Here is a 14,764-nt window from a genome sequence, read left to right on the forward strand (position 1 = left end):
GTATTACAAGTTGTATTTGAATAATATAATCATATAATCAGTGGCTCATTGGACTCAACTTTGAACTAAGATGGGATAAATGTAAAGAGCTGCATTATTGCCTAATCTCAAGTCAAGAGGAAAACAAAGGGTCTCAGCCTTAATATAAAAAAATTAGAACAATCCTTTCCTTGGAACATAGCCAAACTACCACTTCAACCTCAAAAATATAATTATATCCTCTTCTAGATTTCCTTAATTTCCTCAAAACATATGAAACCAATCACAACAATAACCAGCCAACAATAACCATTTAAAGGAGACTAATAAGTAAACTATCATACCTTGAAATCTTCCCTTCGAAACCAATCACAGCAAGCATCCCATTTATCTTGCGCCACGCCACTATAAGGATTTCGTCGTACACCAGTGCATCATTTCCAAAACGCTTTATAGTGCAAGTGAAGAAGACACCTATATCCTCTTAAGCGCTCCCCTAATATCTTGTCCACGACGTACTTCACATGTGGAAGTTGCATATCCACATCAAACTTGTCCTACAAGAAATGCATTACAAAGTTACAAGGAATCATTCCGATATGCCATGCAACTAGAATAAAAACTTTATTACCTTAATGTGATCGCGTAATGGTCCTCTCACATCCTCTTCCACTTTATCCCAATCACTGCCGTGTAAGAGGTCCATGTTGTCGCTACTACTCTCCAATCTCCCTCACGAATTGAGTACTCCACCTTCCCACAGGTCTTGCATGATCTTTGTGGATCTCTATCCTAGGTTTTTGACCAGTAGCAGCTTTGTAATCAATGAGTTTCTTATTCATAGCCTTGCCTCTTTTTTTTCTTAGTTGGAGCTGTTAACAAAAACATTCATAAAAAAAAGAAAAAAAGATGCCTAGTCTTTTATTATTGAACTATCCAATGCATTAAACAAACCAAAATATAATCTTATTACCAATACTTGATGTGTTCACTTCGCTAACGCTGACATTGGTTGTGCTCTCACTTTCGTCGAGTTACACGGCGCCATAGCTATACATGAAAACTTAAATTTGATAAAAAACAATTGATATCAAATGGCACATAATCTAAATATAATAATAAAGCACATTAAAAGTCATATATAAAAAAATTAATATAGCATTAAAATGGAGAGTTTCAATTCTTAATATATAAGCATGTACCTGACTTAGCACGAAATAGATCCAACAACAAAACTATCACTTAATGTAATGTAATCCAAACAACCTGTCCTAGATAGAATATGCTTTAACGCTTAATGTGAATGCATGACATATATATATAGATATAGATATAGATTACCAACATACAAAATGGATAATGAAGTTTTTCATTAACATTCAGTCAATGTCTGTATCATCATCACTGGATACGACATGCTCCTCTTCAGAACAATACTCTATTAATGTGTCATCTATTTCATCATCTTCCTCGTCAATAATGAAATTGTTATCGGTTTGATGACTTTCCATAGCAGCCACGACCACATTAGCATCAACTTCGTTTGGGTCCAAATCCTCCCTATCTAGACGTATGGGTGTGAATGGTGCATTTTGAACCCCGCTGCTGCTTGCTTCATGAGTTTGATCAAGTTGGACATTGTCGATATTCACCCCAACTTGCTCTTCCTGTTGATATGCTACATCACTACATGCTACTTCTTTCTCTGGAACATCAAACACGTTTCGAGGCTTTGTCTTTTGCACAACTTTCCAACCAACACCTAATTTGGTATCATCGACGTAAAAGACTTGACATGCTTGCGTGGCTAAGACAAACTGGTCTTCTTTATACCACATCTTGGAGCCATTAATACTAGTAAAGTGACCATCCGTTTGAATCCCCGTCCTTCTATTACCAACATCATACCAATCACATTTGAAAAGATAAACTCGATTCCCAAATAGATAACTAACCTCAAAAACATCAGTTAACACACCATAAAAGTCAATCTCTTCTCCTTGGTGTTCCCCTTTTACTTCAACACCACTATTTTGGGTTCGGAGATTTTTTTCTAGATCCTTGGTGTGAAACCTAATCCCATTAACAATGCATCCGCTATACCGTTTCACACGTTTATCAGGCCCACATGCCAATGAATATAATTCATCTGTCGCTTCAGAGGAGTTCTCACTGCGCAATACTTGCATCTATTCATAAAATTAGTACACCAAATTAGGAAAACATAATTAGCATATTATCCAAGTTCATAACCATTGTATAAAAAAGTAGCAATACGAGCTCTTACACGTTTTTGAAACCAACTAGGAAACAACATTTCTTGTTTCTCATGTAAGTTGTGTGAGCTTTGCATTTCAAGCTCTGTCATGTGTTGACTGCATGCATATCAAATATATATAAACTTAATAACTCAGAGTAGTTGATGATGATAAAAAAAGACTCGGTAAGCTAAATGCAATAAAACTTACTCTAAATATGTTGAAATTTCTTCAGAATTATTCAACACATAGTAATGAGCCTTGGCATAGTCCTTTGGATCAAGAATGGAACTTGTATAGGCTCCCAAAGGCTGAACATTCGTGTGAAAAAGGAAATCCAACCTGTTGATTCTCATTACCACCATCATAGTTTCGTTTCTTCACGATTGAACCGAAGTTTCAACTCCTTGAAGATACATGGAGCAAAACGTGAGACATTCGGTGTCTACATACGCTTTCAAAGAATTGAACCTTCGGGCGAGCTTTATTTGAACATATTGTTTTAGCGTGTGTAGATAATTTTTTATATATAACACACATGTAATATATATATAGTAAATAAAAACTTGAACATGCTAATTTCAAATTAAATAAATTACAAACCGTAAACCTCACCTTTCAATAGGATACATCCACCTATACTGCACTGGTCCTCCAAGTATAGCCTCACGTGGCAAGTGGATAGCCAAATGGACCATTACATCAAAGAATGCAGGAGGAAATATTTGTTCGAGCTTACAAAGTATCACCGCAATGTCCTTTTCCATTTTCTCTAATACTTCCAATTTTAAAGTCTTGCAACATAACTCTTTAAAGAACATTCCCAACTCAACCAATGCAATGGCTACATCATTGGGCACAAAACCACGTATTGCAATTGGAAGAAGTTGTTGCAAGAGCACATGACAGTCATGACTTTTCATTCCTGTTATCTTACCATCTTTAGCATTTGCACATCTAGAAATGTTAGATGCATAGCCATCGGGAAACTTCACCGACTTCAACCACTCGCAAAAAGATTTTTTCTCTGAAGATGACAATGTGTAGCATCTTTGGCGGCATTACAAACTTATCACCTCTTGGGATTAGATGCAACTCTTTTCTTATACCCAATGCGCCAAATCTAACCGAAGCTTTTACTGAATCTTTTGTTTTGCTATCTATATCTAACAATGTCCCCACTACATTGTCACAGATGTTCTTCTCAACATGCATAACATCCAAGTTGTGTCGAGCTTAAGAGTGTCCCAACACGGTAACTCAAAAATATGCTTTTCTTTGTCCAATTCAACTCCATCTCAAGACGCTTTCTTCTTCTTGTTAGCGGCGGCTTTCCGAATTTCTGAAGAGGTTCTACATAGTTCACTGTGATAACAATTCATCCCTAGACAACTCGTAGGTGGCAACCTGCTCTCCCTATTTCCATCAAATAAGTGTTTGCCACGAAGTTCTCCAAGGATGCCTTGGCTGCAGAAAACGACGATTGGCCATATAACACAACTTTCGCCATTCTTTAAATACATGGAAACGTATCCTTGTTACAATTAGGGCAAGCCGGTTTCCCTTTCGTGCTCAAACCGGATAAATTACCTAGTCTTTGGAAAATCATTTATAGTCCATAACACCGCAAAGATGCAACCGAAATGTTTCCTTTGCTAACGCATCATACGTCTCCACCCCATCATTCCATAACTCTTTTTAGTTCATCAATCAAAGGTCGTAAATAGACATCGATATCATTCCCAGGCGATGTAGGCCCGGGATCGATGAGTAGGCACATGAAGGTGAATGGTTCTTTCATACACTTCCACGGTGGTAAATTATACGGCATAACCAGTACTGGCCACATACTATATTGGCTGCTCATATTCCCAAACGGGTTAAATCCATCGCTTGTGAGACCAAGGCGAACATTGCGAGGATCATTGGCAAACCACTCATGTTCCTTGTCAAAATCACCCCAAGCTTTAGAATCTGCTAGGTGTCTAAGTACGTTCTCCTCATGCTCAAGTTTTTCTTTATGCCATCTCATATCTGCAGCATTAACCCTCGACATGAATAGCCTCTTGAGCCTTGGTTTAAGTGGAAAGTAACGCAACACCTTCTGTGGTATTTTTTTAGTCTTGCCTTCGAAGACTTGATACCTCGGCTCATTACATTCTGGACAATTTTGAAGATTTTCATTTTCTTTCCAAAACAACACACAATCATACTTGCATGCATGGATTGAGATATAACCAAGTCCCAAGTTACGCATTAATGCCTTCACCCTCGTAATGGGACTTTGGGAGTGTCTCACCTTCAGCAATATTGCTTTAATCAATTGGAGAATCATAGTGAATGATTTGTTACTCCAGCGATTGATTATCTTCAAATGAAGCGACTTCGACACAATCTAACTTTGAAGATTTACAACCCTGGATACAAAGGTTGGCGTGCTTCACTCAAAAGTTCATCAAATGGATCTATATTACCTCCTCGATTCCCTATGTTCCACATTAGGCACCAGATTATCAATGTGTATTGGAGCCTGCAAATCTTCAAACATGTCATCCAGTCCATCAAACTGTACCCCTTCACCAACATCATCGTCATCATCGTCACTTTGTTCCTCATAGTCTTCTCCATGAAAAACCCAACGGGTGTAATTCTTGTCCATGCCGTAAAGGTCTAGATCGTCTTTTACCTCGTCGATGTGCTTATAATTCCTATTTTTGCATTGTTTGCATGGACATCTAGTCCTGCCCATTCTGTCTATATGACCACGAGCAATCTCAACAAAATCTATAATTCCTTTTTTATAGTCAGGCCTAAACCTATTCGGCGATTGCATCCAACTCTTATCCATTTCTAGTAATCAAAGAAGAAAACATGAATCAAGTATGTTGCACCTTTAATAAATATGGCAAAGGAAACATATCTCACCAAAGGAAAAAAAAAATACTTGTACACGTCACATGGTGGAACAAAACAACACTACTAGATTAAAATGAGGAAAAAATATCGCAGTCACTCGATCTATTATCATACTTAAGCTGGTATGAATAATTGAAACTATCAGATAAGGACAATTTGACTTCTTTGCAATCCACAATATAACTTATATTTGACTTGTTGCATCCAAATTTAATCATAAAAGGTAAGAAATGTATATATCTTATTTATATAGTAGCTCTTCATGACTACTTCTCAAGCTAATCCCTAATTCCTTTTTGATACGCTGGACAAAACCTATTTGGCAATTGCATCCAACTCTTATCCATTTCCGTGTTCCCTACTACGAGATAATAATTGTACATCACAAAATAAGAAAACCCAAACATTTAAACTAACCAAGGACAGTCCATTAACAATCCAACTTCCTACACCACTATTGATAGAAATTAATTTAGGCATGCATATAAGAATATACGAACAATTACCAGAAACAATGTGTAATTTAACTTCACAAAGTGGTCTTGTATTCAAGATTGCATTCAATCAAACTTCTACTGTCCTTAAAATGCATACACATGATAGAAAGATTGAAAAGCAACCAAAATTAGAGAAAAAGGGCCAGCAATTATCACTGTAACTCGGTTCTAATACATAAGTCATCTTAGCAAGCATGCACACACGTTACGGAAACCAGCATGCACACACGTTACGGAAACCAGCATGCACACACGTTACGGAAACCAGCAAGCACATAATTCACCCATAAGCTCATTGTATATAACTATGGCAGTTTACAAAAACCAGTTTTTTTCCAATAGTTATGGCAGTTTATTAGATTTACAACTTTTTCAATCAAAATAGAAATAGTGAAATTAAATACACTACAGTAGAGGAAATCTCATTGTATATAACTAAACCAAGTGCCTAATAAGAGTCTGTTATGGTGGAGATGCAAGTGCAAGTGCAAAAGGGGATTTAGTGACGTCATGTTCAAATTTCACTCCTTAGGTTCTTATAAGAACAAAACTGAGAGGACAGATGATCCTACAAGCAGCAAATGCTTGTAGCTGATGATCCCATCAACTCAAAAGAAAAAAAAAAATCCATCAAGTTAATATGATACAGAATAACAAAATTACAAATACTAAAAAATGCTAGCAAGATGATTCGGTTACATGGTATGTGACAGTGAAAACCAACGAACAATTTTCTACACCAATAACTTGGCATACTTGAAGTAAAATAAATTTAACGGATATAAAGTAAGGATAATCAAACAAAGAATTCAATAATGAAAAACCAAACACCCAACAAAATAATCATACAACAAAACAATGATAAAAAATCAATCATACTAATAAATTAACGAAAATATTACAAAGAAATTTATTAGAACAAAAACATCAAGGGGAATTGTGTATAGAAACAGTGGAGAGAACCTCAATTCCTGTAGATAAACACTAAAAAAAGGTAAATAAATTACGACTAGGGGATAAGAGAGAATGGAATATATCTAAAGTCAAGGATCTTGCTGATCATGGAAGGATGTATGCAAGTATATGTTAAAGAACTCCCAATCAAATAGTCCAATTCAATTGATGAATTGACTTAGAAAATTGGGATTCCCACGGTTCTGGTTTGTTTGGCCAATTCTATTTCCATAAGATGAATTCTACTACTTCAGTAGCTTAGTACGATAATTTGATATCCTGTTCTGTAAGTCTTGTTTGGTTTCCTGGCTGGTCTTGTTTTAGAGCATATGTCAATGTTCTGAAACACAAAAGGATGCTTCCTGGGTTATCTCTATCCGAGTGGCCTAATTTCGTTACTATTAGTTTTACTCAATGTTGCACGGACGCGGACGTAGACACGGCGACTCGACTATATCTCAAAAAAATAGGACGCGGTGGCAGTTTGGACGCGGAAATTAAATAATATTAATATATATATTTTAATAACAAAACAGTATAAACTAATTCATTTATGTATAATAAATTCATGAGTATTAGAAATAAACATCGATGAGCTCAAGATTAACTCATTCTCAAGATTAACTCGCCTCGTTCTTTAACTCATTCTCGATATAACTCAAGTTTAGCACACCCGGACATCACTTCTCAATGTCTCGACTCTATTCACAACACTCGCCACCTCCTTTCCTTCATTCCAACAGCCCATGAACAAAAAGAAGAAAAACAGACCATTCCTTCAACTTCTTCACTTTCAGACTCTTCTACAACTTCTTTCACTCTATCACTACATTATGTTTTCTGAATTTCTAGTTCTTTAGAAGTAGCGATTCTAGTATACTATATTACCAAAGATTCGAGTTTGAAGTAATAACCAAAGCTTCAAACTTTAATTCCGAAAAATACAAAACCAAAAATCAGAACTTGAAGTATATAATTTCTAAATTTAAATGACGTACCTGTCGAGAATCAGTAACCAAAGAAATGGCTTTTAGCAATTTGAATAAACAATTTCTGTGGTACACTCGGCCTCCTCAGTCGATGAAGAATGGTTTTTCGGTTTTGCTTTTCCTTTTTTTTATGAGTAGCGCGGTAGTTTCTTGACTTTCTTTTATCGGGTAGGGTTTATTTTGGTTTCCCAAATTGTTAGCGAGGTGACCGCCAAAATAATTCCTACCTAAAATCATCCCGCCCAATAATCGTTATTCACGACACCAATGGCGCCAATTTCAATCGCAGAGAAAAATAGAAATTGGGTGAAAAAGGAAATTGTAATATTAAATTTTTAATGCCAAAAGGCGTTGCATGCCAAAGGTAAAATACTTTTTTGCGACCACTGCGCCGTAGTTGGTACTCAATTTTTTCATTAAAAATGAAATTTCAGTTAAACAAAAAATTTAAACAAATGCTTTTGCAACGCCAGCTAGCGTCACACTAGTTATATCCCCATCAGGTGGTACTAATAAGACGGAAACGTTTGAGCAGCGCCATTAGGCGTTGCAAATGCTATGCTTTACCAACGAAAAGTAGGCGTTGCAAAAGGTTGCGTTGTAACAGATCCCTTCTGTTGTAGTGTATAGTTCTATGATTCAGAGTATCATTTCCTATTTGATCCCTTTGAATTCCATATTCGAAGTTGCGATCGGATCTATTCATTAAAAAGAATTGATTCGATATATTTCTTATGTACCCATGGACTTGAATCAGATTTTGGATCAATCTATATTGATTGACTGCCTTCATTATGTTGTTGCTAGCAAATACCACTATTTTTGGTTTTGGATCTTCCAAAGCATTCCCGCAGGAGATCGGACCAATTTTTTTCGATCCTTCGATAAAAAGATTCATTCTTTTCATAAAAATAGGAGGTAGAATCAATAAAGATTTCTTTTTCGATTCATCCCTCGAGTTGAATACCTCATTCAAGAATTTTTTTTGATCCAATCTGTAGGAATCAATAGAAAAGGCAAATCCCTTTATGATACACCGATCCGCTCGGTTATTGATAGAGTTAATAGATCCGCCATTTCTTGAAATCTCTCTTCTGATTCAAAATCGTGGTGCAACGTGTATCCTCCCTTGTTCCGGTCATGGAATAGATGAAATAAATCAAAAAATGAATTTTGGTTTAAGAATGAAATCTTATTGGAACTGTCCATATCCGGTTCATCCTTCGGAACCATATCACATCCCGGATCTGAGCGGTTGGATGCAGAGCCTTCCACATCCCCCAGCTCAGAACGTTGGGACGCCAAGTGATTTGTGTCACCCAACTCAGAACGTTGTGATGACAAATGATTTGCGTCACCCAACTCAGAGCATCTAGATTGCGTCACTCCTCTAGCCATCCTCGGATCACCTCCCCAGAACGGTGTTCAGCAGATCCTCCAGCCGACCTAGCCGCCCCAGAATGGCTATCACCAGCACCTCCAGCCTTTTTCCCTCCAGAAACAGGTGCTTTCTTTTGGCTCTCCCACTCCATGGCAGATTCCGAGCTAGAATCAGAGATAACAATTGCAGCTTTGCGAGCCCATGCCTTTTGCTCCAGCCTCTTATGGTTGATCTTCTCTCCCCCGTGCCTCTTAAAATAATGCGCAACCTCCCCCAACAACGCTTGTTTCTCCTCCAAGCTCAAACAAGCAAACCTTTTAATAACACCGACCTTAGTACGAAAAGGAATATTGATCTCTGCAAAAACAAAAGAAATAAATTAGAACGTCCAAATTATGATATACCATACACACATTACGACCTACCAGGCAACTTTATAGCCTGATTTTCAATCCCCAAACCAGGAGGACAATATCTACCCGTAGCCAACAACGGCCTACGACTCCAATCCTTCTTACTCACCCCCACAATAATAGGAGATTAACCCTTAAAAACATGAAAACTGAAATTCATAGCACCCAACCTCCTCACAACAAAGTGCTCCATCACATCCGATAAACAAATGTTATTGCCCCTGTCATTCAACAAGTCTAACACATGGAGAATCCTCCAGCTCTTCCCCACGAACTGAAAAGGGGCTTTCCCCAAAAAGTTCAACACCTCCACAGTAAGACGGGAAAAGGCAACCTCATTCCAGCCTTCAACTATCCATAGTAAACAACTACTCCTCCACCCCAAGGAACGTAGTCACTATGAAACAAATTCCTCTCTCCCCGCAGGTCGTACATAACTAGGTCGGACTCCACCCAGCCAAACTCCTCCCTCAAAGCTGCATAACAATCCTCCGACTTAGGCTTCCTCACATCCACCGTCTCCAACGATGAAGACGATGAAGCCTTATCACCACTACACACCCTCTCCTCAACTTCTTCATTACTTACCGTTCTCTCTCTCCATTTATCAACTTCCACCTCACCACTCAAACTATCACTGGTAGCAGACATTACGAGGTCTAAAATTAACAAAAGAGAAAGATTTGCAAGATCAAAAGACACACCTAATACCAAAGAAGGAAAAAGTCTTTTTTTGTTGTTTCTCTCTTTTCTTCTTCCTTTCGCTATGGGTTTTTTTTCTCTTTGTCTAGAATGAGAACTGAGCAAGCAAAATCTCCCAAAGTCAAAAACCCCTCAACTGCCCCAAACCTCAAGAACACAAAAATGTTTCGTGTTCCCAAAACCTAAATCATTACTCGCCCACAAATCGTCGTATTTTTGGGCCCACGAATCTAGCCCAAACAGTTCCCACACATTACCCAAAACCTAAATTCAAAACAAAATAGCTGTCAGACACGTGTTTTCAAATCTTTACTTTTTAACCGTTCTTTCTCCACGCAACAGCTGTCCAAAGAACGAATAAAAAATAAAGGGAGTTGTGTAAATACCCTCCGTTCCACACTACAGTACACGTGTCCACATAACAGGTCATCCTCTTTCATAACCGAGCAAGGTCGTCCAACACCCATCAGAGTGTACCCAACGACCCAACACCCAGGTCGTCCAAAGCATCAGTTATAACCATTTATGGAAGGATATCAACTAGCGCAATCTCAGAGCTCAATCAAGGAAACATTAACTTTATAACAGCACATTAATGGTGAATCATCAAGATAGCACACAAGGTGGATCTACACTTCATAACGGTCCAAAGCAGATATGGAAAGTCAACTCACACGCCTATAAATAGAGATAGATATGATGAACTCATAAAGCTTGATTCAAGTTTAGCCCGAGAAACTTGATACGTAGGCAACTCTTATCCCAAGAAGAGTGTAGCCATTCCCAATTCTCCATATCATCAGGTCGTTGTCCAGTAAATACAACATCTACAATTTCACAGGAAGTACCAAGTATACCTCCAAAGTCAGAAATCAAGGGGTAAAAATTGTAGGGGCAGTCAAACAAAAGAGTTGGACTACATTCCTTGGTTAAAACTACCACTACAAAATGAAAAAGTATCTCCTTTCAAGAACATTGTTGATGGTCCATCTTTTACAGCAGTGTCATATAACAAATACACAGCAAATGTGTATGTTTTTTATATGTCGGATTCCGAATCAACGACTACAACACAGAATAGTGGGGTTTCCATGAAGGTTGTGACTAGTTTTAGGGCAAGCGCCAAGGATATGAACCTTATTGATGATGAAGTCACTTACTATGGAGTTGTCAAAAGAATTCTTGAACTTGATTATGTAGAATTTAAACAAACTATGTTCTACTATGATTGGGTGCGCATTGATGATAAAATAAATAGTTGCACAGTTGATCCTGATACGAACTTGGTATTTGTAAATCTTGGGAGGTTCATGAGGAATACAAGTGAGGTTGACGAGCCCTTTATTCTTGCTTCTGTAGCTAAACAAGTCTTTTATTGGCGAGATTTGAGTAGAGATAATTGGTATGTTGTCTTGGATGCTCCAAAGAGGTTGAGTCAAGAGATAGATGCTTATGAAAACCCTTTGTCAACAACTCTAATTGAGGACGTTCTAGAAGTTGCAAAAGACTAGATTTAATCTTAATGAATAATCTTTTTTTTATGTTGATGAATAATCTTAATTGAGGACGTTCTTAGGAAACTTATCAATGAATCGTTTTTTTTTTTATGGTTGATATTTCTGGGAAAGCTTTTTGGAATTGGGTATCTTTTGTTTCTGTTCATTTTTTCCAATTCTCAACATGGTACAAGTGAGTTAAACAGTATGGTTTGAACATCTTGGGTGTTCTCTGTCTAGTGTTTTTTTTTTTTTTTTGTTTTTAGTTTTTTCTTCGAGCGGTGCAACATATAATACATGCTACATCTATTCCATGTTTTATTTAATTTCATCGCCTTAAATTTTAACCATTTTGTTGAACTTTATATTTAGGTAAAAATAAGTCATGTCAGAAGCATCTGAAGCAAGTGGATTTGAAGCAAATGAATCTGAAGCAAGTGAGACGACGACAAAACCAAAAGATAAAGTAACATTTTTTATTTGATTATTAATTTTTTATTTAATAACGTAAGTTTGGCAGCATGCGAAAAATGAATAGATCCGTGTGTCAGATACATCTCACATAATGTTTTGAAGTATGGATTGTCATTGCTACATAGTTCCCGGTCCAAAGGGTGTATATATATGCCGCCAATCAGACCCACCACTGTAAAATGAATTGATTATCAGTATCCATTTTGTTTTGTTAGCAGTGATCTTACATTCTATAACATGAGAAAGATTGGTTTATCAATAGTTTATCAAATTATACAGTTTCCTAGAAATTAATAGTAGACCGGGACCCCTGATTCTGGCTACTAGTTCAGTTGTTTGAAAATGACTGACTTCAAGTCTTCGTAGAAACTTCCTGGAATTTTAGCAGTGATTCTTTGGTATTGCGGATATTAGCACTGATCTTACATTCTATAACATGAGAAATATGTCTTTTGTGTGGGATGGCTCTATCCTACCGCATGATAACTTTTCTTGCCTTTTGTTTGAAAATGACTGACTTCAATTAACCAGGCTGTGGCTGAAAGATCACTGACAAATAAGTCATTGGAATTTGCATCCTCACACTGACATGTTTTAGAACAGAAAATATCACACTGACATGTTTTAGAAAAGAAAATATCATAACATCACTTTCTATCAGGAAATCAACCTGTAATAAACCATTTTATGTTATCCTCCGGAACCAATCAGACTGGTCGAAGATTGGTAGTTTTCTGATTGATTTCTTTGAAGCGTATTGATATCGCTAATCTCTGGTAAATGCGGAAGAAGTGGTCATTATATTTTCTTCTTGAATTCTTTTTTACTTTAGCAGTCCCAGCTTATGGTTATAATATATATATTGAGCATGTACTATGGTTTCATGCCTTCTATTTTCTTACACCCTGTGCTAAAAGTTGGTCCCAGCTTATGGTTATAACAGTAATTTGTTCTTTTTTGACTTGCTGCTAATCAAAATTGAAAAGCCAAATCAGAAGTATGTGTTGCTGCAGTAAGTGTAGTTAATCGAGTGGCCCAATCCACTTGGGATTGGGTGTTCACCCATTTTTTCCTTATATACGTGCATAATCATGTCGTGTGCGCCATGTTATTTATATAAGTTTAGCTCACCAGTCACCACTGGCGGACCTGCACACCTATTATAATTTTGATCTGGGCTACCACGAGGATATCCCTATAGGGATGAGTGTTTCGAGATCGTTGGGTCCGAAAATCAAAAACAAAAAGGAAGAGAGAAAATATGGATTTGTTTTTTATTTTCGGAACGGTCTCGACTGGCGTCCCTATAGGGATATCCTAATGTGTACTCTGTATCACCTGTGGACTGTACCTTGATTTTTATGAAACTGAATACAAGAAGCTAATAAATTATAGCTTCGTTAGACATTTTGGACTACAAGTAGCTAGAGTTTATAGCTATCTATTGTGATTTTTCTAGTAGTGAAGCTTTTCTGGGTCCTACTTGTACTTAATCGGTTGCTAATTAATCCACTTAGGTCCAAGATTTCAAGTGGAGTTTACTGATGATGGACAAGTTACTAGACAATATTGAGCAAAGTATGCACTATAGTCGGGCAGGTGGCTAGGACACACTGCCCACCTATGTACAAAGACTGGGCAGAGGTTCCAAATTTAACAAAGGATGTTTTGTGGAAGAATGTATTGGTAAGTGCAAGTCACTCCACCTGATTTTATTTCAGTAAACATTTTAATTTGTATTGTATCCAAATTTTTTTACTAATGATTTTGACATGTCCAATTTCCAAGAAGAAATTGATCTTCCACTCATCCGAAAAGAATGCACTCTTCGTAAGCTTAATACAGCTTGGAAGCATAAAAAATATGAACTTCGTCAGGTGTATGATAAATTTCCGACAAGTGCAGAGCGAAAAAGAAATGTTCCTATCAAGGTGAAAAAGGAAGAATGGGAGGCATTCATCGACGTGCTCAACAGAAGAGGATAAAACCAAGCGATTCAATGGAAAGTTAGCAAGGGAACAAATGAAGAACCCACATACAACTGGTTGAATGGGAGCAGTTCCAGTTATTGAGCAGTTGGTAAACATCTATTTAATGCCATAAAATTATCATATGCACTCAACTATTATTAGCCTTTATCTACATATTTGTTTAATATGTTACAAAAAAAAATAGCCCAATTGGTGAGGTTTCAAGGACAGAAGGATATGTGGCCATCCATATGAGGAGAGATGGGAGTTGCATCAATTTTGAAACGAAGCAATCTCTTGTAAGAGACAACGAGACATTTATATAGTAATTGCTTATGTTTGTATGACCATGTATTACGTACTTAAGAAATGGTGACTTTGATTTCTTTTGTAGGAGGAAATTGACAGACTTGTTAGCAATGAGCCTGATATAGTAGAAATGGATCTAGACAATGATCTTGTTGCTTTGGTGTGATGCTTCTTCCCATCTTGTTTTATTTTTTCTAGTGGGTTTTCTTCAAAGTTCTACCTAAACTTTTGTTTTCTTAATAGGTTATTGGTCGTGATGGAAGAAGGCGTGTTCATGGTCTAGGTAGTGGTGTCACTAAGACTGTTTACCATGCTTCAGCTCCTTATAAGGAGATTGCTCAAAGAGAGAAGAGAGCGCGTGAAAACAGTGAGTCAGGTTATGAGGCGATCATGGCGAGACTTGATGAAGCAGACAAGGCTCGCAAG

The 14,764-nt window shown here is 37.2% G+C and overlaps 1 protein-coding gene across 1 annotated transcript; it reads right to left on the reverse strand.

Moving 5' to 3' along the window:
• Window positions 1-1,317: 1,317 nt before the first annotated feature.
• LOC147492099 (uncharacterized) lies at window positions 1,318-2,481 on the reverse strand. Its single transcript, XM_086568958.1, has 2 exons — window positions 2,267-2,481; window positions 1,318-2,168 (listed from the first exon to the last, which is right to left on the reverse strand). The coding sequence occupies exons 1-2, from the start codon at window positions 2,345-2,347 to the stop codon at window positions 1,359-1,361; spliced, it is 891 nt and encodes a 296-aa protein (XP_086425084.1). The 5' UTR covers window positions 2,348-2,481; the 3' UTR covers window positions 1,318-1,358.
• Window positions 2,482-14,764: the final 12,283 nt, after the last annotated feature.

This window comes from Coptis chinensis, chromosome 6 (assembly GCF_015680905.1).
Source record: "Coptis chinensis isolate HL-2020 chromosome 6, ASM1568090v1, whole genome shotgun sequence".
Lineage (NCBI taxonomy): Eukaryota > Viridiplantae > Streptophyta > Magnoliopsida > Ranunculales > Ranunculaceae > Coptis > Coptis chinensis.